Source organism: Lycium barbarum, chromosome 3 (genome assembly GCF_019175385.1).
Source record: "Lycium barbarum isolate Lr01 chromosome 3, ASM1917538v2, whole genome shotgun sequence".
Lineage (NCBI taxonomy): Eukaryota > Viridiplantae > Streptophyta > Magnoliopsida > Solanales > Solanaceae > Lycium > Lycium barbarum.
The window spans coordinates 57,477,076-57,499,951 of NC_083339.1; the positions used below are offsets into that span (position 1 = coordinate 57,477,076).

A 22,876-nucleotide genomic window follows, 5' to 3' on the forward strand; every position below is an offset into this window, starting at 1 on the left:
GTTTGAGTTGGGCATACGAGGTATGTTCATCACTTTTATACTGTTGTTAATATTGGGAGCCCTGTGTGGCTATGATATGATGTGTATATACGTATAAATGTTGTCCCTGTGAGGCATTGTTGGTATTTCCTGCATGGAGGTTTTGGGATAGTAAGAAGTACAGAAAAAACTCTGCCCAAATTTTCCCAGAAATAGAAAAAGAGAATGAGACATAGGTTTGTAATATGTTTTGAAAGGTTGTGTCAATAGTAAGGATATGATTTGAATAATTTGCCAATATGGATGACCTCGAGAAATAAGTTGACTGCCTAATCGATGGTAATAGTAATTAGGAAGTCGATATCGATATGGTAAAAAGAATAATTTGGAAAGGGTTTATGATACTAAGAGATGATTTAGAAAAAGGCTGGATAATCTTGATAAAGTGTTATAGTAAGGTACCGACTGAATTGATAAGCAAGGAAAAAATTATGACGAGTTTATAGTAAAAGAAGTCGTAGTATGATTAAGATGAGAGTACAGAGGAAAATGAATTGTGACGGATGCGAATGTATTGGTAAGACAGGCTGTGAGGTTGTGAAGGATAAGATTGACTAGGAAGGGTGAAAGGTTAAGTATGCTTATACAACACTAATGTAACATTCGAGGACGAATGTTCCAAAGGGGGGAAGAATATTACACTCCATAATAATCTGTGCTACTTGTATTAAAACAAGAAAGAATGAGTTAAGAAGGTTCAAGGAAAGTTAATCGAGTTAGTAAGAATATCGTTATATTTACATGGTTTCCTTAAGTATCCCAAGGCGACACGGTTACCTAAAGGGTGTGGAATCGCGCTATGAGTATGTATATGAAGTAATGCGAGTGACCTTTTAAAGTATTTGAGATTATTAGTAATGATATAGAGGGTGGACAAAAGATATGAATATACTTTTGCGATTGGAGTTTCGTCAAAGTTTTGTGAGTTCTCTAGTTATGTTTAAGGTTATTGTGAGTCTCTGGGCCCTTCGAGATGTGTATATGGATTTTTATTGATGTATATAAGTGTGTATATGTATGCATAAGAGGTTACATAAGGTTGGAAGAGGATTAGAAGTTAAACGAAATGAATCGGAACAACTTCAGTAAAATTTCGGACCCGATTTTAGTCTATATTGTAGGAGGCATATCTCCTTGAATATGAGGAGTTTTAAGGTGTTTCAAAAGCCTAAAATGAAGTTCATCGAGTCTAGTTTGTAATGCAACAAACCGCTCGTCAAAATGATATCGGGATAAGGAGATATGGACGATGCAAGTTGGGCTGGCAGGGCAGCAAGTTTGGACCCGACCCAAACACTCACATTTCGGCCCATGAGGCCCATTAAACTCAATAGATAAGTCACCACTTTGCCCTATATCATTTCACACGACCTAAAACAGATCCAAAACCCTTATTTTCTCTCCCAAACCCCCTTTCTAATTGAGCCATCATATAAGCTAAATCCTAGACCCTTGACATGATATTAGTTAAAGAGAAGTTGTAGCCTAAGTTTTTTTTTGTGTTGTTAAGCAAGCAGCTGGAAAGAGGAACAAGATTCTTGAAGTTTCTGATTGCTAAAGGTAATTTCAACCTCCCACTCATGTTATCAATTTGGATTAAAGGTTTAATATGGTGTATACGTGAAGGAAACGTTGATATACAAGCTAGAGAGAGAGAGAGAGCATAAGCCATGGCATTCGGCCATGGCTAGCAAAATTGGAGCTCAAATTTGTTGATCCAAAAATCAGATTTTCTAGGTATTTCAGCCCTTAGGAAGGTGATAATAACGTGGAGAATTCATTTGGAGCAACAAGAACAAGTATTAGTTCATTTCACAAATTCTAGCTAAGTGGAAAAAGCCAACTTGTTAAGGTAAGAGTTGATCATTTTTCTATGTGTTTGATGATGAAGTTGGACGTGTGGGGAATATGCAAATGTAAATTGTATGTGTGAAATTATGTATCTTGATGTTGAAGCATAGTTGTAACTTGGTAAGATGAATTGCACGAATGTTGGAATGTTGTTGAAATGTTGTTGAATGCCGTAGGGGCTGTTTTTAATTGAAATTTGATGGGCTGATTTGAATTAATATTTTGGTTGTTGTAATCATAGATTATGTGATGAGAATGAAGGAATTTAATGGTTAGAGTTGGAGTTAAAATTGTTGTGGGTTGTTGTAAGGATTATAGAGATAATAATGTGATTTACTTACATATGGATAGATGATGTGGTGTCGTGTGGCTGCTGTTGTATTTCCCTGAAATTTGCTGAAAAGATGGCATGAAATAAGTCATAAGAAGTGTATATGGGCTGCTTGGTATGTTGTAAGTGTTCGTTAGAATTTCGGGCATCGTTATGTTATAGTTTAGGGGCTGTTTTCGGCCCAATTTGGAGAAATTGTTGGATCGTTGGAAATATTATGTGAATTGTTTAGAATGTTCTTGAATGTTGTTAGTATGGGTTTGGGTTAGTATTTGAATGTATAGGCGTTGATGTTGGCTTGAAGGTAAGCCGTTGAATTGAATATTTGGAAAGTTGTCGAATGATGAAAAAGAGAGTATTAATGTAATATTGTCTTTCGGATTGGTTATTGGAGTTGCTAGGTTGGTTATTGTGGTTGTTGCTGTTGATTTTGAGCGAGTTAAATTCTCGGGATGGCCTATTTACAGGGGAAGTGCTGCCGAATTTTCTGTAGAATTTTTTGTTAGTTTGGAATGAATGGCTTAAGTGCCTATGTTTAATATTGGATATTCGTTGGCATATTTGTAGACCTTGGGGAGCCCGAGGCGTAGATTGGAATTTACTTTAGATTGGATATCTTGGAGTGCGTACGAGGTATGTAAAGCGCAACCCTTCTTTCTTTTGGCATGCCTTAGTTTTCAATAGGCTATATCATATCACGAGCCTCGAGGAAATTCCAAATTCGAAATCCGAGCACGTTATGATCCTTATATATATTTCTTGGCATTCTTATGTATGTTGTGATGAAGTATGAACAATTATGTCTTCGAAAGCATTGATTTCCAAACTTTGTACAAAAATTGTTTTAAATAATTCATTAAGTCTTATAAATTGTTTTGGCACTCGGAACGACTTCAGAAAGGTATGCTTCTGTAATTCATTATGACATCCGAAACTCACTTATTATGATCCCGTCTGACTTCATTGAATTGGTTTGTCATTGATATGCCTCATCGAGTCTCTGAAAATATTTATGATATTTTAACTGCATTTAGTTTCTCACTACTCTATTCGTGGATGCCCCAATGTTTCCCACACTGAGCCCGGGCCAGGATATGTTGTCAAGCGTAATCCTCTGCATTGTTCGCCGTGCCCCGATGTGAGGGGGCAGGTATACGTGTACATGGGTTTGTGGAGTATGCTGTGCCATGTACACATGTTATGATATGATTTGCCATGGCCATCTGATATGATATACTATGTTACGGGGTTATGCCCCTATTCTGATTCTTCTGTGTTGTGGCACCAGCGTCGGGAGGGTGGCCACGTTCTGTTTGCCGAGTCCCTTGGCAGGGGCCGGATTTGATGTGACATATGTTTCTGTACACACTCCGCATGTTTTGAAAATATGTATTTGATACTTTGGATTTTCTACTCACTTTTTTCTGTACGTTCTGTACCAGTTATGATTTTGTTTCTGTAATTCAGGCTTTACATATTCAGTACATATTTCGTACTGACCCCCTTTCTTCGGGGGCTGCGTTTTCATGCCGCGCAGGTACCGACGACAGGTTTGCTGATCCGTCCGTCTAGGATATCTTTTCTGCCATTTGGAGCGCTCTTTTATTCAGAGCCCATCTTTTGGTACAGTCTGTCACTACTGTATATATATATTCTCGTTCATGGGTACGGCGGGGCCCTGTCCCGTTATATGATTCCGTCGGTCTGTTTAGAGGTCTGTAGACATGTTTGTGGGTTGGGGTCTTTCTGTACGGATGCGTGTATATGTTGTGTTTGGGCGATCCCATTCGCCGCGGCGGCCAGTCCGCATATGTTTAAATGTTGCTTTGTTGGCCCTGGGTGGTCATTGTTGGTATTATCTGTGCGCAGGGTTAATTTGGATAGTCTGTAAAACAAAGGAAACTCTGCCGAAATTTTTCTGGAATTTATCTAAATATTGAAATATAGCCTTGTCGGCTTCTACTATATACTTGAATGCGTTTGATAATATTCGTTCTCAACTCTGTTTAAAAAAGATGATTTAGTTTGTATGTCCGTTTGGGTGCCCAAGTAGGGCACCAGTCGCGGCCCACGGGGCTGGGTCGTGACAATAGATACCTAGTCTTTCAATCTTTGCATCTGTTAGTAATCCATCATGTACAACTCTCCAGATAAGAAAGAGCATCTTAAAGGGAACATTTTTATGCCAAATCCTACTAAGAGCTTCATTAGGCATCCTCTTTTGTCTTAAGATCTCCCAAGCAGATCCCAAAGAGAATTTCCCTGAATTGTTAATGGTCCAAATAGGCTTGTCTTCTCTTTGATTAAAGATAATATTGAGTTTAGAGATCTTGACTTTTGTCTCAGTATTGGGCTGAATATATAAACAACTCAAGTCCCAAAGACCACGTTTTAGCACCATCTTAACTTTAAGAGAACTATAAGAAGTATCAATGTTTTATAACTAGTTTAGAGGTCCCAGTCCAGACCAGTTATCAAACCAAAAAGATATATCCCCATTGCCTACTTTCCATCGAATGATCTTTTCAGTCTGATTCCTGATATTGCATAGATCTTTCCAACATTTAGAATCCCCTTTATTCCAGCACATGGTACTAGGATGAGAATCCCTAAAGTACTTATAGTTCATGTATTGGCTCCATAGGGACCTGGTGGTTCTAAGAGCCCACTACGGCTTAGATTTAAAGGAGAGAGAGAGATGTCCTTCAATCTTCTAACTTTGACACCACCTTCATTATGAGGGAAGCACAGGTTCTCCCAAGACACCCAGTGGTGTTTGTCTCTATTCTCATGCCCTGACCAAAAGAATCTATTGCTGAATTTCTCAATAAGCTCTAATGTACCTTTTGGAGGACTAATAAAAGTAAGAGTGTTGATAGGCATGGCAAGGAGAACATGTCTTATAAGAATAGCTCTTCCTCCTGCAGATAAAAACTTAGTATGCCACCCTTTAATCTTGTTGATCACTTTATGCACAGCTCCATAGAAGTATTCATTGAGCTTTCTACCAGAGAAAAAGGGGCACCCTAGATAGTTCATTGGAAGTTTTTGAAACCTCATACCTGTAATCTGCTTGATCCTATTGATAGCATTTAGACTTGTCTTATAACCCACTGCAAAATAGCTCTTATTATTGTTAATGAGTTGGCCAGATATATTTTCATACTCAGATAGGGCATCCATGAAAATTTTGATAGGTCTTTTACTACCATTACAAAACATAATGGTATCATCAGCAAAAGTGAGATGATTGATTTGAGGGCCATTAGTGTTCATCCAAAAACCTTTGTAACAAGGTTTTCTGTGAAGATCATTAAGCATATGAGAAAGCAGCTCAGCACCTAAGATAAAACGGGATGGGGATATGGGATCCCCTTGTCTCAAACCCCTAGAAGATTTGAAAAAAATCCATTTCTACCTCCATTGATCAAGACAGAATACCAGTTGTTTGAAATGTAGTTTTTGATAAGATTAATCCAATTTTCAGAAAAGCCAAGTTTCTTCAAAACCATGCAAAGGAAATTCCAGGAAACTCTATCATAAGCTTTGGTCATATCAAGCTTTATGACCACATTACCACCTCTAGCAGGTTTATTAATATCACTTATGATTTCCTGAGCAAGAAAAATGTTTTCAGAAATAGTTATACCTTTGACAAAATCACTTTGATTTTTTTGAAATAATTCTAGGAAAAATGCTAGACAGTCTAGAATTGATGAATACTAGACACATTACACAAGCTAATAGGTCTAAGATCATAAAAGGTTTGAGGATGATCAATTTTAGGGATGAGAACTAAACAAGTGTGTGTGTAGAATTTAGGCAATCTGTCACCAGCAAAAACAGATACAATGGCATTATGTAAATCAGAAGCAATAATATTCCAAGGTTTTTTATAGAAGTTACCACTTAGACCATCTGGTCCTGGAGCACTGTCAGGTACAAGGGAGAAAACACAAGCTTTTATTTCTTGTAGAGTAAGCACAACATTTAGCATCATGTTGTCTTCTACTATTATGCACCTTTGGAGACAGCTTAAGGCATCAAAATTGTTATTGGGAGTGTCTTGAGTGAACATATTCTCATAGTATCTGACTGCTCCTTCAGCTATAGCATCACTATCTTCAAGCCATTGCCCATCATCATCCATGATCATTTTGATAGTCAGCTTTCTTTTTCTATCCTTTATGACATTGTGGAAGTAACCAGAGTTGATATCTCCTTCTTCTAGCCATTTAATCCTTACTTTTTGTCTCAGTAATGAATCATGAATCTTAATAAATCTGGTATACTGAGCTCTACATCTTGACAGATTGCACCTGTTAACCTCAGAGTTGTCTGTTATGCTGTTTTCTTCCATAATCCTTATTTGGGCTTCAAGTCTCTTAGGTTCTTCAAAAATATCTCCAAAAGCTTGTCTAGACCAGACACTAAAGGACTTGCAGGTTCTTTTGAGCTTTTGATGGAGGATATATCGGGGGTTACCATAAACAGGTTCCTCCCAAGCTTGCCTTATCACTTCCTCATAATCCACATGCTTAGTCCAAAAGTTGAGGAATTTAAAGTACTTTATGAACTGCACAGACTCACTATTAAGTTTCAAAAGCAAAGGTGCATGATTAGAGCATGATCTTAATAGATGAGTAACTTGATCAGAGCATGATCTTGATAGATGACTAACAGTGCAGTCATTAAAAGAGTCAAACCATTGAGAATTATAGACTAGTCTGTCTAGTCTTTTCCATATAGTATATGGGGGGGGGGGGGGGGGGGGGGGGTCCCTATTGTCACACCAAGTATATTTGGCACCTGAGAATCCAGCATCTTGGAGGCCATAATGCATGAGGCAATTAACAAAATCCAGACTTTCCTCCATTCTATGATGCCTTCCTCCAGTTTTTTCATCTTGAGAGAAAATGACATTAAAGTCCCCAACAGCTCCCTATGGTTCTGTAAAAGTAGAAGCAATCTCTCTAAGCTCTGCCCATAGTTCCTCTCTTTGTCCCACAGTACATTTTGCATAGATGACAGATGACATGAAAGGAGTTTCATTAGAGCAGTTAACTCTTAGCAGAACATGTTGCTCTTTGTCTGGAATGATGTCTACATGGATAGTATTATTCCAGAAGATCCATATCTTGTTGGTGTAATTGCTATAAGCATTTTGCATCCCCATTTTCCATCTGTATTTGTGAAGTTTACCATTGTAACCTAGTGGTTCCTGCAAATACATTAAAGGAATTTAGAATTGATGTATCATAAGATTTAGTCTTTCTAAGGATCCAAAAGATCCTATCCCTTTGATGTTCCAAGAAATGATATTAATCATTATTAACATTGGTGGAGGGGACTATTTGTTCAGAGATTTGTATTGTTGCAGTTTCTTCTTCATTATTGAAAAAACTACCAGTGCGACTGTTCCTTGGAGACAAGTTGTTGAAGTATGTGATGTTTTGCTGGACTTTCCTGAGCTTATCCTGGGGGAATTCTTCGTTGTCAGGACTCCTGATTATCTTATCATCTGATTTGGATGAGAGATTGTCTTCTTCAGCACATTCCATGAGCATGTCAGTGTCCATGGTTTTGTCAATAATGCTTTTCTCTTGAAGTGATCCAGAACCTAAATGAAACTTTCTTCTTCATCTGGTGGGTCAGGATCAAGTAGGGTACCTTGCTCAGTAGTAATATCAACTACTTGATGCCTGATCCCAATACCAGGCTCTATCTCCTGCAAACCTATTTTTTCCAATCTATCTGCAGAAGCTTTTAAAATCTTCTGAATGTCAATCTGGGGAATTTCTCTGGGAGTATTTATTTTGATGGTGATCACCTCTTCATTAAGTAAATGTTGTTGAATCTCATCTTTAAAGAGAACATTTGTAGGGATGGAAACTTTGTCTTGGAACTTCTTTTGTTTCTTTGTCAACAAAGCCAGTTTTTCCTAATTGACATAGACTAGGTTGGCAACATCATTCTGCATTTGTTCATCCACATTTTTGAGAGATGGTGTAGCAAGATTTCTGTTGCTTCTGCTGGTCCTTACATTCATTTTTCCAACATAGGGATTACTCAACACCTTCTTTTTGTTAACCTGAGCTTTGTACTATCTCGTACTCTTTGGGACTGGTTGCACTGCTACCTTTTTTTGCAACTGTTCTCTTGTATCTTTGGATCTTTGCTTGTCCTATGTTTCCTCAGTCTTCTCTTTACTTTGAAGATTATTGAACCTGTTGTTGAAACTCAAATTAGAGCTGTTGGTTTCATTTTGATGGCCAGAAGTCCTTGACCATTTATTGTTATTTCCCCCTCTTCCTTTTCTTCTTTCCACATGATTTCATGTCTTAGTAATAGGATTCTGCAGCTGACCATTATCACTCCTTCTTTGATCTTAAGCCTTGGCACCAGTTGCACCATTGTTGTTAGCCCTTTGAAAATTATTTTCTTTCCAGTACTGAGCATTCTGATTATTGTTGCCTTTGTTCCCCATGTTTTGCTGTTTTTGATTTCCTCTTTTGTCAGTATGAAGAGCATTTTCATTTCTAGTGTTGGTCTCTCTTGGGGCACTTTGCTCAGGGTTCAGGATTCTACAAAAGTTTATACAGTTCCCTTTGATCTTACAATGTGAACAAAATAAGGGAATGGTTTCATACTCAATTTTTTGAGTAAAATTTTCTAAGTTCCCAAGAGCATTCCCGACTTCAACAGTTAACTCATGGATCAAAGGTTTGGAGAGGTCTATTTCAACTCTTAATTTAGCAGTAGAGGGCCTAGTTTTTTATAGAGTTGTTTTGTCCATTACAATGGGATTGCCTATTGATTCCATGATTCTACAGAGAGCATCCCATTCATAATAATGCTAAGGTAGCTCAGGTAGGTTAATCCAAATCGGAGCAAGGGGGGTTTCTTCTCCAGTTCTAAACTTAGTAGACCATTTTTGAATTTTCATGGAGTTTTCACCCGTGAAGGTAATGACATCATTAGAGTATATGGAATTGAAATCCTCTTCATTGTCCACATCAATAAACACATGTTTCAAATCCTTTGCCCCAATTTTGGCAATGCCTCTTATGGGGATAATTTTGGGAAATTCAGTACGAATTCTTTCAATAGGGGGTCGAGTTTTAGAGAAAATACCAATGAATGTCCATTTGCAAGATTCTGCAAGGAGCTCATTTTCCTCCTCAGCGAAGACCACAACTGCCTTCCCTTCCACTATTTCGTGTTGGCGATGTTGCAGTTTGAACTTTCCTTTCTTGATGTTTTAGGGGTTTAGGGTTAGGGCTCCACATAGGTCATCGCCCCCACCTTTCCTTGATTAGGTACTAGAGAATGGTCTTTTTGAAGAGTAGGGGTTTTAGAAGAGCTTCCTGCTGTCATCAGATCAGGAGGGTCTGGGGGTTTATGGAGTGGGGGTCCAAAAATGTCAATAGAGATACTCATGGGGTAGAGCAAGAGGGGAAAGTCGATGAAGTTGGTCAGAGTTTTTCTTAATGGCTAGAAACTAGCCGTTAACGGTAGTTAATAGTCGTTGGTCTTTGACTTGCACGGAGAGAATTTAGTAAAGAGAGAGAAAGTCCAATTTAAGCCCCTTATTCACTTCCACTAAGTCCCACATATCTTGTATCGTACGTCTGTTAGCATGTTTCAAACATTTTGTTACGCTCAAGTGAGTATCAACTAGTAACAAAAGGTTACAGGGCACGGGCTTAAACAAATTCAAGCTTCCAAAATTGAAGAACTATGGTGTTCTTGATGAAGAAAAGGAATTAGAGAAGAAGCGGAAGAGTAGAAGGGTTAAAAAGGTTATTTTATTTTCCTTTCCTATAAAATATCCCTTTGTCCCAAAAAGATTGTCTTACTTTCCTTATCAGTTTGTCCCAAAAAGATTGGCAAATTTCTATATTTAGAAACAATTTAACTTTATGAGATGATTTATAGCCACACAAATATTTAAAGTTTATTCTGGACCATACATTTCTAAAATCTTCCTTTATTTCTTAAACTACCTGTTAAGTCAAAATAAAACAATCTTTTTGGAACGGAGGGAGTAAAAGAAACCCACTTTTGCATAACTTTAGAAGGGGAAAAAAAAATTGAATAATAGTTCCCGCCAACGAAAATGAGTCATGACATATTATGTTCTTGGAAATCGTCAAAAAATGTACATATATTTTCAGGTGCTGACTTTTACTATACTCCCTTTTTCTAGCTTCAAAATTCGTTGGTCTACGATGACATCGTGAACTTCTCAAAATTGTCGTCTTAGAAAAATAAAATACTTGGAATCAAAATTAAAAGTCCAAGAGACTAGTATGGCATTTTTGCGTGACTTATCATACTTCATTAGTCTATCCAAATCCTATGTATCCCAAGATTACGTTTCAACCTTTAGACCTTGGTGTCTATGTTGTTTAATTATCTACTCTTCAACAAGTACTGTAAAGTGAATATCTATCTGACTTAGTATGCATACACAATTGCCAATTGTAAACTTTTTGTTGCTTTGTTCCGGTCCTAGCCTTACTATTGAATATCTGACTTAATGTACATACACGGTTCCAGCGCCCAATATAAATATAATAGACCAGAAGTAGCAGATAAATTATACTAGTATCATTCTGATCACCCTCTTTTATAACCCTTTTTATGTTATACCAGCAGATTCTTTTGTAGAAATCGTTTAATTAATCACTACTATATTAGTCTATATACCCAAAGAGAAATAAAAAACAAAAGAGTTGTAAGGATTTAATTTATTAGGATCATCAAGCTGCAATTATGGAAGGAGCTAATAATAACAAAACAATTGTCATGGGTCCACAGTTTTGTTCTCCTCAGCCTCTTCAACTATCAATAAAGAAGAAGGTTTACTTCTTGGCTGGGCATGGATATGAAGTTAAAGATGATTTTGGTAATATTGTTTTCACTATTCAAAGTGTTGTTGGGTTATTTCGTAGCAAGGTGCTCATCTTTGATGCTGCTGATGTACCAATTCTCACCCTAAAAAGAAAGGTATGTCAATTTTGTCATTGTTGTTTTTGCAAACAGAACATGAAAAACACTGAGAGAAACATAAAAGTACAAATTTTAACTAAAATATTACTCACTCCGTCTCAATAAGTGTCTTACTTTCCTTTTAAGGCTGTCTCAGAAAAAATTCCTCTTTCTATACTAGGGGTGCACACGGCCCCAACATGGAGGTCTAAATGGTATACAATTAGCTTTATTTGCAAAACTCGCTACTTAATTTTCAGTCTCCGAGTATATGCCATAAGTTGTGAAATGCAAACATGCGAATCAAACCTGCTACATATTAACAGCTTGATGCAGTCCCGTGCCAGCATAGGCCCATTAAGTATAAGAGATATGCATTATTTACATCACATAATTTCGAAAACTATTTACAGGCTATGTCACACGTGTTAACCGGCTTGAACCAGACCGGACCGGTAACTGTTAACAAACCGGCCGGTTTCCGGTTAAATCTCAATCTCTCAATTATAGTTACTTTGCAACAATTAGTCACTTTAAATTTCTCTCAAATAAATATTATAAAGTCTTATTATAGTTTAAATTATTAATTTTGCAATTATAATATTGTTGGTGGAGTTGGTGATTTTGCAACAATCCGAAGTAGCTTTGGTGGATTTGCAATTCTAGCCGCCTTCACTTTGTTGGAAATTAGTCCGGCAATTTGGTACCTTCGTTCCAACTCTATCTTTATTTTTCGCAATTTAATTTACGTAATTTAATTTGTTGCAATTTATTTTCTTGTGATTTATTTGATTGTGATTTAAATTAATTCTATTTAATAATGGCGAAGAGATTTAGACGTGGTACCGGTAGTAGTGGTATTGTTAGGGTGGGCTTAATGAGGAAACATTTGTGGAAGAAACACCTAATTTAGGTATTAATGTTGGTGGAAATAATCCACTTTTAAGTCATGAGGCAATGCAACAACATTATACCGACACTTTTAATGAAATTGATGATGATGATGTCCTGCACAATCATATACGCAAGATAAACCGCCTAGAACTCGTAAGGCAACCGCTAAAATTTGGAAATTTATGACTAAGGATAGAGAAAGTCAAACAGCTAAATATACCTTATGTGGACAAGTATTTGTTTTTAGGCAAGAAACTAGTAAGGATGGTGGAACGGGTACACTAAATGCTCATATGAGAAAGAAACATATGGATGTTTGGGGAGAGCAAACGGGTTCAAATGTGGGGGGTATTCAAATGACGATAAACCCACGAACCGGTTGGACAATTCAAACCTCTTACATAAAAATTCAAACCTCTTACATAACAAGTTTATAACAATTCAAACCTCTTACATAACAATTCAAACCTCTTACATAGTAAGTTCGACAATTCAAACCTCTTACATAACAAGTTTATAACCATAAGATTCAAAGAATGTTTTAGTACATTATGTATATCTTTAATTTAGGACTACAAGATTCAAAAATCTCTCTTTATTTTTTAAACTTCGTACTAGTCAAACTAAGACACTTAAATTGGAACGGAGGTAGTAGGAAACAAGATGGTGCTGTTGTAGTTTATCTTCTCCTTCTATGACTAAAATATTACTCCTCCGTCATTTTTACTTGTCCGTAGTATTTGACTCAGCACACCCTTAAAGATCAATAACAAATATTTTACTATATCACCCCTACCCCTAGTTATTATAAATCATCTAAATAATTGAAATCAATCGAACATACTTTAAAATCAGAAAAACAAACGAAATACCGCAAACCACAAGAGAGGTTAGTGTTATAAAATCAAACTTGGAGGAAGGTTCATAAAATTATTCCTTGATATAATTATAGAAATAGACATTTTAATTTGAAAATGTACTATTACCGAAAAATTAATCGTGTTTACAAAATTATGTATGGAGAAGTCGTTAAGCCTTTATTCTAAAACTTCTCAAATAGGACTGCTTATCGAGCGGATTGGACGGATTATTACACGTAACGGTTCGGCTTAACGGTTATCGGCTTTTAAAAGTTCTAATCCGCTAGCCAACCTATAAGATATCAGTTGGTTCGGTATCGAATTAGCAATTATCGGACGGTTATCAGGAGGTGTATCGACTAAATATAAGAGAAAATGAAATAAGTGAAAGAAGATCCGACACTAAAAATAACTAAGTAACTCTATGAAGACATATATAACTTATAAGTTGGCCTTTTAGTGTGCCAAGACAGTAAAGTTTTTTAATCATTGACAAGATTCCCTGTACATGTTGTGTTTCATTCAAACTAGTTTACAATGCATAATAATATATGCCAAGAGCTGGTACTAACAAAGAAGTCTAGCTAGGTCCAATACACTTGGGAATGACCAAAAAAACTTGCCAGGCAAAAATGAACATTTTTTTTAATTTTATTTTATGAAATCAAAGTTGCTTTTAATTGATTAAGCACTCAACAGGCAAAAGGTTAAAATGTACAACTGAATGCCAGTAGCTAACCAACATGGCAAAGTACTACTATGAAGAACGCCTGTAGAAGTAACTAGACAAATAACTTCTTCCTCTTGAACGTGTTATACCTTCATCAATGACAAAAAACGAAGGCATCCCCAGTGCTGAGGATTAGCTTTAGGTTTACAAATTATAATTGCCATACATATTTTATATGTTTAGGGGTAAAAATATAATAAAATATGATAAATTCTTAACGGGTTAACGGTTTACCCAATAAGAAAATTGAGTAATCCGTCCCCCGCACCGATAAGCCGTTAATTATAAAATTTAAATTCATTCCCCACCCACTAATCCGATAACCCAATACCAATAAGGCTATAAGTCAATTTTGCGGTTGGATTATCGATAGCGGTCGGTTTTGAACAGCCCTATTCTGAAATAATAGAGTGCTTGTCAACGTGTTGATGAAATTTATTTGATGCAGAATTTTACGTGGCATAGCACATGGCAAGCTTTTAAGGGAGACAGCACAGATGAAAAGGACCTCATATTTAGTGCCAAGACTTCTTCAATGTTCCAATTTACCACAAACTTGGACATTTTCTTAGCCAATAATATATCAGAACAAGTTTGTGATTTTAGGATGAAGACTAGCTACATGGGGTCAAAATGTGATATTTTTGCCGGACAGTCATCCACTCTAATAGCTCAGGTAAAAACTATTTCCTACCCTTTTTTTTAATTTTTTTGGCTAGCTAGAAAGAGAATATTTATATGATAATTAAACCGAATAAGTATATAGAGTAATCAGTAATGAATGTTGATTGCATGCACTTGTCATAAAATTCATAATTCTAATTCAATAGATATAAAGTGCCGTTATACTTCTTTGTTTTCGTATAATATGACATTCTCCTTCTTATTTTGTTCTAAATTTTTTATATTTGTAAACTCTTAAATTTTATACTACTTCTTATTATACCTTTAATGATATGTTTTTATGATTATAAAATATAATGGCATATTCAAGATCATAAATTCTATACTTATGGTATATATTCAATTCTTTTATGTTATAAATTTCGTATATAATCAAATACTGTCATATTATAAAATGAAACGAAAGTGTACTAGTTTATCCATTGTGACAATGTTTACGGTGTAACACCTATAGCATATTGAAAGAATTTAAATTAATACTACATAGTGTAGTACATTTTATTGGAGTTGAAGGCAATGATTCACATCTATGTTTCTTGGCATCTATTTTTTTTTTTCGTCACTAGTTTTTTCTATTACATACCCAACACTTTTGATTGATTTATTTATTAATTTCATTTTCCAATTTCGGAATTGCAGATGAATAAAAACAATACTGCAGGAAGTATATTCCTAGGAAGAGACAAATTCATGGTGAGAGTGAATCCGAACGTGGATCATGCCTTCATAGTTTCACTTATAGTTATCCTCCAAGAGATCGCGAGCTCAGGGAAAAGCAGCAGTCATTCCTCAACACACTAATGAATCTAGCATTTTTTTTTCCTTTGTTAATTCTTTGGCCATTTTTTTTAGTATATTGGTGTGAATATGATATTCGACATTTTATATTGTTTGCGTCATGTTTCGAGCTTTAATCTTATTTGTTACATTAAATTTAACAATCACACATGCTACCCATAAAACTGAAATCGACTAGTACCACCTATTTTAAATAAATTTTCATCCTAGAGAGCTTTCAGCAGTGAAAAACATATCTTTAACCCCAAAACAACGTGAGCCACATAACATTTTAAATTTTCAACCCAAATCGAAGAAGTTCTCAAATATAAAAACAGAGCAGTTTCCATTACATTTCAAAAATGTGAATTAAAAACATAGAATATTTTAAAAAAAGAAGAAATCATACTTAAAATATTCATCTCTAAAAGAGAGAGAAAAGAAAGAGATAGTGAGATTGAGCGTGAGAGAGAGAGATGTGCATATCATATACACTAGTGTATACATTTTAGAGCTACCTTAACATACAATGTATAATTGATGTATAAACAATGTATATTTGTATAAATTTAGTGTTTATACAACATAGACTGATTAACTGTAAAACTTGACATACACAAACACACTCGAGACACACACAATTTACACTCCAGATACACAAAACACTAGAATCAATTGATTATAATGCGAATCTATGGTATAAATTTTATCTTAGGCTTAAGGATTGAACCTTGGCCCGCTTTCTCTTTTAAAACCCTCTCAAGGGATCATATAGAGTTAGATATACTTTTCTCTTTGCCGCAATCCCTTTTTATATTTAGGGTGTGTTCGGTATGAAGGAAAATGTTTTTCTGGAAAATGTGTTTTTGAAAAATAAGTGAATTTTGGAAGACCAAATACTTTTCTCTTCAGTAATTTAAAAGGACTCATGGTATTTCACTTTCTCTCTCTTCCATCTCTCAACGGTAACAACACCCCACCCCGCCCCACCCCCTCCTTCCTGGCAGCGAACCACCCTCCTTCCTGGCAGTGAACAGTGCTCCAGCGTGAACAGTACTCCGGCGTGGAACAGGTTTTTTTTGTTTTTTTGTTTTGAAATTGTTTTCACCTGGAGTTGGTACCTCTGGTGGCTCATATTAATTCATGTGTCTTTTAACCTTGTTAAATCCTGCCTGCTACACATTCTTGACTCTTGACTTTAAATTCTTGCCTTTATTCCTTTAGCTTATAGTGCTATCTTTCTTGTCATAGTAACCTGACTTGCATATAGTCTCTTGATAACTGTGCTTTAGTATTGATTCTTGTTTGTTTTAGATAGATCTTTGATTTTCTTTTATTCCCCTTAGTGGCTATAGTGAGTGATGGTAGACTAGGGTCATGTTCTCGGTCGGGGATGGGGGCTAGGGTTAGAGGGGGTAAGTGGGGTCAGAGAGCGTCTAGGTTGAGAGTAGGGTCCTGGAACATTGGGAATTTGACGAGAAAGTCTATAGAGCTAGTTACGATTCTTAAGGACAGGAAGATCAATATAGCTTGCATCCAAGAGACCAAATGGGCAGGATCTAAAGCTAAGGATGTGGACGGGTATAAGTTATGGTTCTCGGGTAAGTCAATGTATAGGAATGGGGTAGGTATTTTAGTAGATAGTGAGCTAAGGGACCAGGCCATAGAGGTTAGGAGGGTAAATGACCGGATGATGGCGGTTAAGTTAGTTGTGGAAGGGTTTACCTTGAACATTATTAGTGCTTACGCGCCACAAGCGGGCTTGGACGAGGAGGAGAAGAGGCGCTTCTGGGAGGATTTGGATGAAGTGGTGGGAGGTATACCGCCCACCGAGAAGTTATTCATAGGGGGAGATTTCAATGGACACATCGGCTCAACCTCGGGGGGTTATGATGATGAGCATGGAGGTTTCGGCCTCGGAGTCAGGAATGGAGGAGGAGTCACACTTCTGGATTTCGCTAAAGCCTTTGGATTGGTAGTAGCCAACTCGCGTTTCCCGAAGAGGGAGAAACACTTGGTAACCTTTCGTAGTTCGACGACTGCGACGCAGATAGATTTTTTGCTCCTTAGAAAAGAGGATAAAGGTCTTTGTAAAGACTGTAAGGTCATTCCGGGTGCGAACCTTACGACCCAACATAAGCTTTTGGTGATGGATTTGGGGATTACGAGGAAGAAGAGGAAGAGGGTCGCGGATGACCTGCCAAGGATCAGGTGGGGGAGTCTGACTTTGTCGAGTGCCCAAGAGATGGGGGAGAAGTTGATGGCTATGGGGGCTTGGGAGAGTAGGGGGGACACGAGCAGTATGTGGGATAGGACGGCGAGCTGCATTAGGGAAACAACTAGAGATGTCCTGGGAGTCTCGAGAGGTCGCCGTGGTAGGCGACGTGGGGACTGGTGGTGGAATGGAGAAGTCCAGGGAAAGGTGGAAGCAAAGAAAGTGGCGTACGCGAGGTTGGTAGACAGCAAAGATGAGGAGGAGAAGCGGACGAATAGGGAAACATATAAGATTGCGAGAAAGGAAGCAAAGTTGGCAGTTTCGGCGGCAAAAACGGCAGCTTTCGAAAGTCTATATGCAGAACTAGAGGACAAAGGCGGGGATAAGAAGTTGTTCAGGCTAGCCAAGGTGAGGGAGAGAAAGGCATGGGACTTGGATCGAGTAAAGTGCGTCAAGGACGAGGATGGAAAAGTATTGGTAGAGGAAGCTCTCATTAGACGGAGATGGCAGTCATACTTCCATAAACTCTTGAACGAGGAAGGTGAGAGAGACATTGTGTTGGGAGATTTGGAGTACTCTGAGAGGCGCCGCGACTTTGGGTATTGTAGGAGTATAAAGGTGGAGGAGGTTAAGGGTGTTGTTCGCAGGATGCGCAGGGGAAGAGCTACCGGTCCTGACGAGATCCCTGGGGAGTTTTGAAAGAGTGCGGGCAGGGCAGGTTTAGAGTGGTTGACTGGATTGTTTAATGTTATTTTTAAGACGGCGAAGATGCCTGAGGAATGGAGGTGGAGTATGATGGTCCCTTTGTATAAGAACAAAGGTGATATTCAAAGTTGCAGCAACTATAGAGGGATCAAGCTGATAAGTCACACTATGAAGGTGTGGGAAAGGGTGGTGGAGATGAGGGTGAGAATAGGCGTGCCCAGTTTAGAGAACCAGTTCGGATTCATGTCGGGGCGCTCGACTACAAAAGCCATCCATCTTATGAGGAGACTGGTGGAGCAGTATAGGGAGAGGAAGAAGGACCTGCACATGGTTTTCATCGACCTAGAAAAGGCTTACGACAAAGTGCCAAGAGAGGTTTTATGGAGATGCTTGGAGGCCAAAGGTGTACCTGTAGCGTACACTAGGGAGATCAAGGACAAGAATGAGGGAGCCAAGACCAGGGTAAGGACAGTGGGAGGAGACTCGGAGTACTTCCCAGTGGAGATAAAGTTGCACCAAGGATCAACTCAAAGCCCATTTTTATTTGCTCTAGTGATGGATTGTCTGACGCGGCGAATTCAAGGTGAGGTGCCATGGTGTATGTTATTTGCGGATGACATAGTCTTGATCGACGAGACACGCAGCGGAGTGAACGCTAAGCTGGAGGTCTGGAGACAAACTCTGAAGTCTAAAGGGTTCAAGTTGAGTAGGACCAAGACAGAGTACATGGAATGCAAGTTCAGTGACTTGACACATGAGTCTGGCGTGGAAGTGAGGCGTGGTACCCAGGTCATCCTAAAGAAAAGAAATTTCAAATATCTCGGGTCTATTATACAAGAAAATGGGGATATTGATGATGATGTCTCACATCGTATTGGCGCAGGGTGGATGAAATGGAGGCTTGCTTCAGTAGTGCTGTGTGATAAGAAGGTGCCACTAAAACTTAAAGGCAGGTTCTACAAAGTGGTTGTGAGACCGACCTTGTTGTACGGGGCAGAGTGTTGGGCAGTCAAGAGCTCTCATGTCCAAAAGATGAAAGTTGCGGAAATGAGAATGCTGCGATGGATATGTGGGCACACCAGGCGAGGTAGGATTAGGAATGACGATATCCGGGATAAGGTTGGAGTAGCATCAGTGGAGGACAAGATGAGGGAAGCGAGGCTGAGATGGTTTGGGCATGTGAGGAGGAGAGGCAGAGACGCTCCAGTGCGGAGGTGTGAGAGGTTAGCTATGGATGGTTTCAGAAGAGGTCGGGGTAGGCCGAAAAAGTATTGGGGAGAGGTGCTGAGACAAGACATGGCGCAGGTTCAGCTTACCGAGGACATGACCCTAGATAGGAGGTTTTGGAGGACTCAGATTAGGGTAGAAGGCTAGTAGGTAGTCGTTGTTTCGATCTATAGTCTATTGCCCTTTGTTTCTTGCTACTATATGTGGTTTCTTGTACTTTGATTATCTTATTTATCTGTGGTAGCTACTGTTCCCTTTTTTTCAGACTGCTTTATTCTGACTTATTCGCTTTCTTTAGTTTCATTTGCATTCTGCTTTGAACTGCTTGTGCTTATCTAACCTTTCTCGTTGTGATTTCTCTTGAGCCGAGGGTCTTTCGGAAACAGCCTCCCTGTCTTCCGAGATAGGGGTATGGTTTGCGTACACTTTACCCTCCCCAGACCTCACATTGTGGGATTTCACTGGGTATGTTGTTGTTGTTGTTGTTGTTGAAAATAAGTGAATTTCTACTTATTTTCTCATGTTCGTTTGGATAGAGGAAAATAAGTGAATTTCTTACTTATTTTCTCATGTTCGTTTGGTTGGTAGAAAATATTTTCAGGAAAATACCCACTCAAGCCCCAAAACTCCACCCCCACCCCACCCCCACCCCACCTCCCACCCCCACTCCCACCCTTAATTTTTTTTTTTGTTGAAGTATTTAATTTTTTTCTGAATTTTCTAAACCACCACATCCCTCCTCCCCAACCTCCCCCCCCGGTGTGGACCCATACCACACCAACCTCCCCCCCCGGTGTGGACCCATACCACACCAACCCCCACAACCACCCACCCCCCACCCTTAATTTGTTTTGGAGGGGGTGGTGGGGTGTCGGGAAAGGGAGTGGGGGTGGGGCAAAAAACCAAAAAAAAATAAAAAATAAAAACTTTTTTTTTAAAACAAAATTAATTTTTTTTTGGGGGGGGTGCAGGGGTGGGTGGCGTGGTGCAGGGGGTGGGGTGGTGCAAAAAACCAAAAAAAAAAATATTCAAAACTTTTTTTTCAAAACAAAATTAATTTTTTTTTTGAGGGGGTGGGGTGGGGGCAGGGTGGGTGGGGTGGCATGGGGCAGGGGTGGGGTAGGGTGGTGCAAAAAACCAAAAAAAAAAAACTCAAAACTTTTTTTTCAAAACAAAATTAATTTTTTGGGAGAGGTGTGGGGTGGGGGGCAGGGTGGGTGGCGTGGGGGTGGGGCAGGGGCAGGGGTGGGGTGGGGTGGGGTGGTGCAAAAACAAAATTCAAAACTTTTTTTTCAAAACAAAATTAAATTTTTTTTGGGAGGGGTCGGGGTTGGGGAAGGGTGGGTGGGATGGGCTGGGGGCAGGGGTGGAGTGGGGGTGGGGTGGTGCAAAAAATAACAAAAAAAAAATTCAAAACTTTGTTTCAATTTTTTTGGGTGGGGGGGAGGGGGTTGGGGGGGCAGGGGTGGGTGGGGTGAGGATGGGGTGGGGGTGGGGGTGAGGGTTGGATAGGGTAGGGGTGGGTGTTCAGTTCTACGGTTCGGTTTTATCAAATTTCGGTTTTGCTATTTTGGTTTCGGTTTTTTGAAGGTGGACACCGAACACCGAACCAAACTAGTTCGGTTCGGTTCTTTCGGTTTCAATTTTTTGAGGTTTGGTTCGGTTCGGCTTTGGTTTTTTCAATTCGGTTTTTTTGATATGATTTTAGAAGCTATTCCATTTACACTAATTCATATTCTCAAAAGCAACAAAACATAAAACTAACAAATTAAAATCAAAATCAAACAAACAGGATACACAAGAACAGAAAACCATAACCATAATATAGGATTACTAGGTGTTATATACATACAGTAAGAATAATTAAGATAACACATAAAGAACATACATACATTAATCCTAAAGACACATCCTAGTCACATTTCTTTTTTAAAGATATTTGATTTCTCAATTGAAGTGAAAAATTAGGGATATAAAAGCAAAAAAGAGCTTATTACAATTGAGTTTTTTTTTTTGCTTAAACTTAATGGGTCTTGACTATTTTAATTTTTTGGGTAATGTATAAATTTCGGTTCTTCGGTTCGGTTTCATCAAAGTTCGGTTCGGCTATTTCAGTTTCTATTTTTTGAAGGTGAACACCAAATACCGAACCAAACTAGTTCGGTTCGGTTCTTTCGGTTTCTTGAAGTTCGGTTCGGTTCAGTCCGATTTTTCGGTTTTCAGTATTTATGCCCAGCCCTAGGATAGGGGTGGGGTTTGATTGCAGGTGGGGGTGGGAGTGGTTGGGGGGTGGGTTGGGTAGTTGGTGGAATGCACTTATAGACTTGTTTTCCCTACTTTTATTAGGGAAGTCATTTTTCTCATTTTTTAGGAACTTGTTTTCCTAAAAAAAATATTTTTCAAATTTTTTTACCAAATGAACATGGGAAAATTGAAAAACATTTTTCAAAAAATATTTTCCTCCATACCAAACACACCCTTAGTGAAAAACTAGACCCACAAACACCCCGTGTGTCACATAAACATCACACCAGGCAAACTTAGAATTTCTCCTAGATGTTGTGTGACTCACAACTATAGTACCGCAGTATTGAAATTATTCTGTTTTATCTCATGCGACGCACACTCATGTTCAGGTCCTCGGGATGTTATATTTTGTCAGTTTTAAGTATTTTAAGCCCCTAATTGCTTTCACCAAGTCCCACGTCGTACCGTACGTCTGTTAACATGTTCCAAACACTATACTGCCCTCAAGTGAGTATCAACTAGTTATAAAAGATTATGGAGAGTTACACAAACAAGATTCAAGCTTCCAAAATTGGAGAACTATGGTGTTCTTGATTAAAAAAAAAAAAGAGTTAAAGAAGAAGGGGAACAGTAAAAGGACAAAAAAGTTATTTGCCTTTTCCTATAAAACAAAAAAAGCCTATTTTTACACAACTTTAAAAAACAAAGACAAAATTGAATAACAGTTCGCACGGAAGAAGAGTCATGACATATTATATTCTTGGAAATCGTCAAGAAACGTACATATATTTTCAGGTCCTGACTTTGTTTATATTCCCTTGTTTTAGCTTGACCCAAAATTCTCAAAATTCTCGTCTTAGAAAAATAAAATACTTAAATCAAAATTAAAAGGTCCAAGAAGCTACGTCATGCATGATTGCGTGACTTATCATACTTCATTAATTTATCCAAGATTAAGTTTAAACCTTTGAAGCTTATTATATCCATGTTGTTTTATATTATCTTTCATTATCTTTAACAAGTAATGTAACATGAATGTCAATTGTAAACTTTTTGTTGCTTTGTATAAATATTCATTCACCTCTTTCACTTCGCCCCTAACCTTATCGAATATCTTAGTATACATATACACTAATCCAGCATCCAATATAAATACACTAGAAGTTGCAGATAAATTCGAGTATCATTCCTTTTACAAAGAGAAAGATTCAAGAGAAATTACGGATATAATTTATAATTTATTAGGATCATCAAGCATATATGGAAGGAGCTAATAATAACAGAACAATATTTGTGAGGGGCCCACAGTTCTTCAACTATCG

At 38.1% G+C, this 22,876-nt stretch overlaps 1 protein-coding gene and 1 long non-coding RNA gene across 2 annotated transcripts; both read left to right on the forward strand.

Moving 5' to 3' along the window:
• The first annotated feature begins 772 nt into the window (after window positions 1–772).
• Window positions 773–4,079, forward strand: LOC132631286 (uncharacterized). The gene is made up of 2 exons (XR_009578833.1): window positions 773–2,854; window positions 3,759–4,079. It is a non-coding gene; the product is annotated as an uncharacterized LOC132631286 (long non-coding RNA).
• A 6,738-nt stretch (window positions 4,080–10,817) lies between these two features.
• On the forward strand, window positions 10,818–15,282 carry LOC132631287 (protein LURP-one-related 10-like). The gene is made up of 3 exons (XM_060346880.1): window positions 10,818–11,233; window positions 14,148–14,375; window positions 15,023–15,282. The coding sequence occupies exons 1-3, from the start codon at window positions 11,000–11,002 to the stop codon at window positions 15,182–15,184; spliced, it is 624 nt and encodes a 207-aa protein (XP_060202863.1). The 5' UTR covers window positions 10,818–10,999; the 3' UTR covers window positions 15,185–15,282.
• Window positions 15,283–22,876: the final 7,594 nt, after the last annotated feature.

Coding starts and splice junctions, on each gene's coding strand:
- LOC132631287 (XM_060346880.1), top strand. CDS start 11,000: ATGGAAGGAGCTAATAATAACAAAACAATTGTCATGGGTCCACAGTTT. Junction 11,234..14,147: donor TTCTCACCCTAAAAAGAAAG/GTATGTCAATTT, acceptor TATTTGATGCAG/AATTTTACGTGGCATAGCAC. Junction 14,376..15,022: donor CATCCACTCTAATAGCTCAG/GTAAAAACTATT, acceptor TCGGAATTGCAG/ATGAATAAAAACAATACTGC.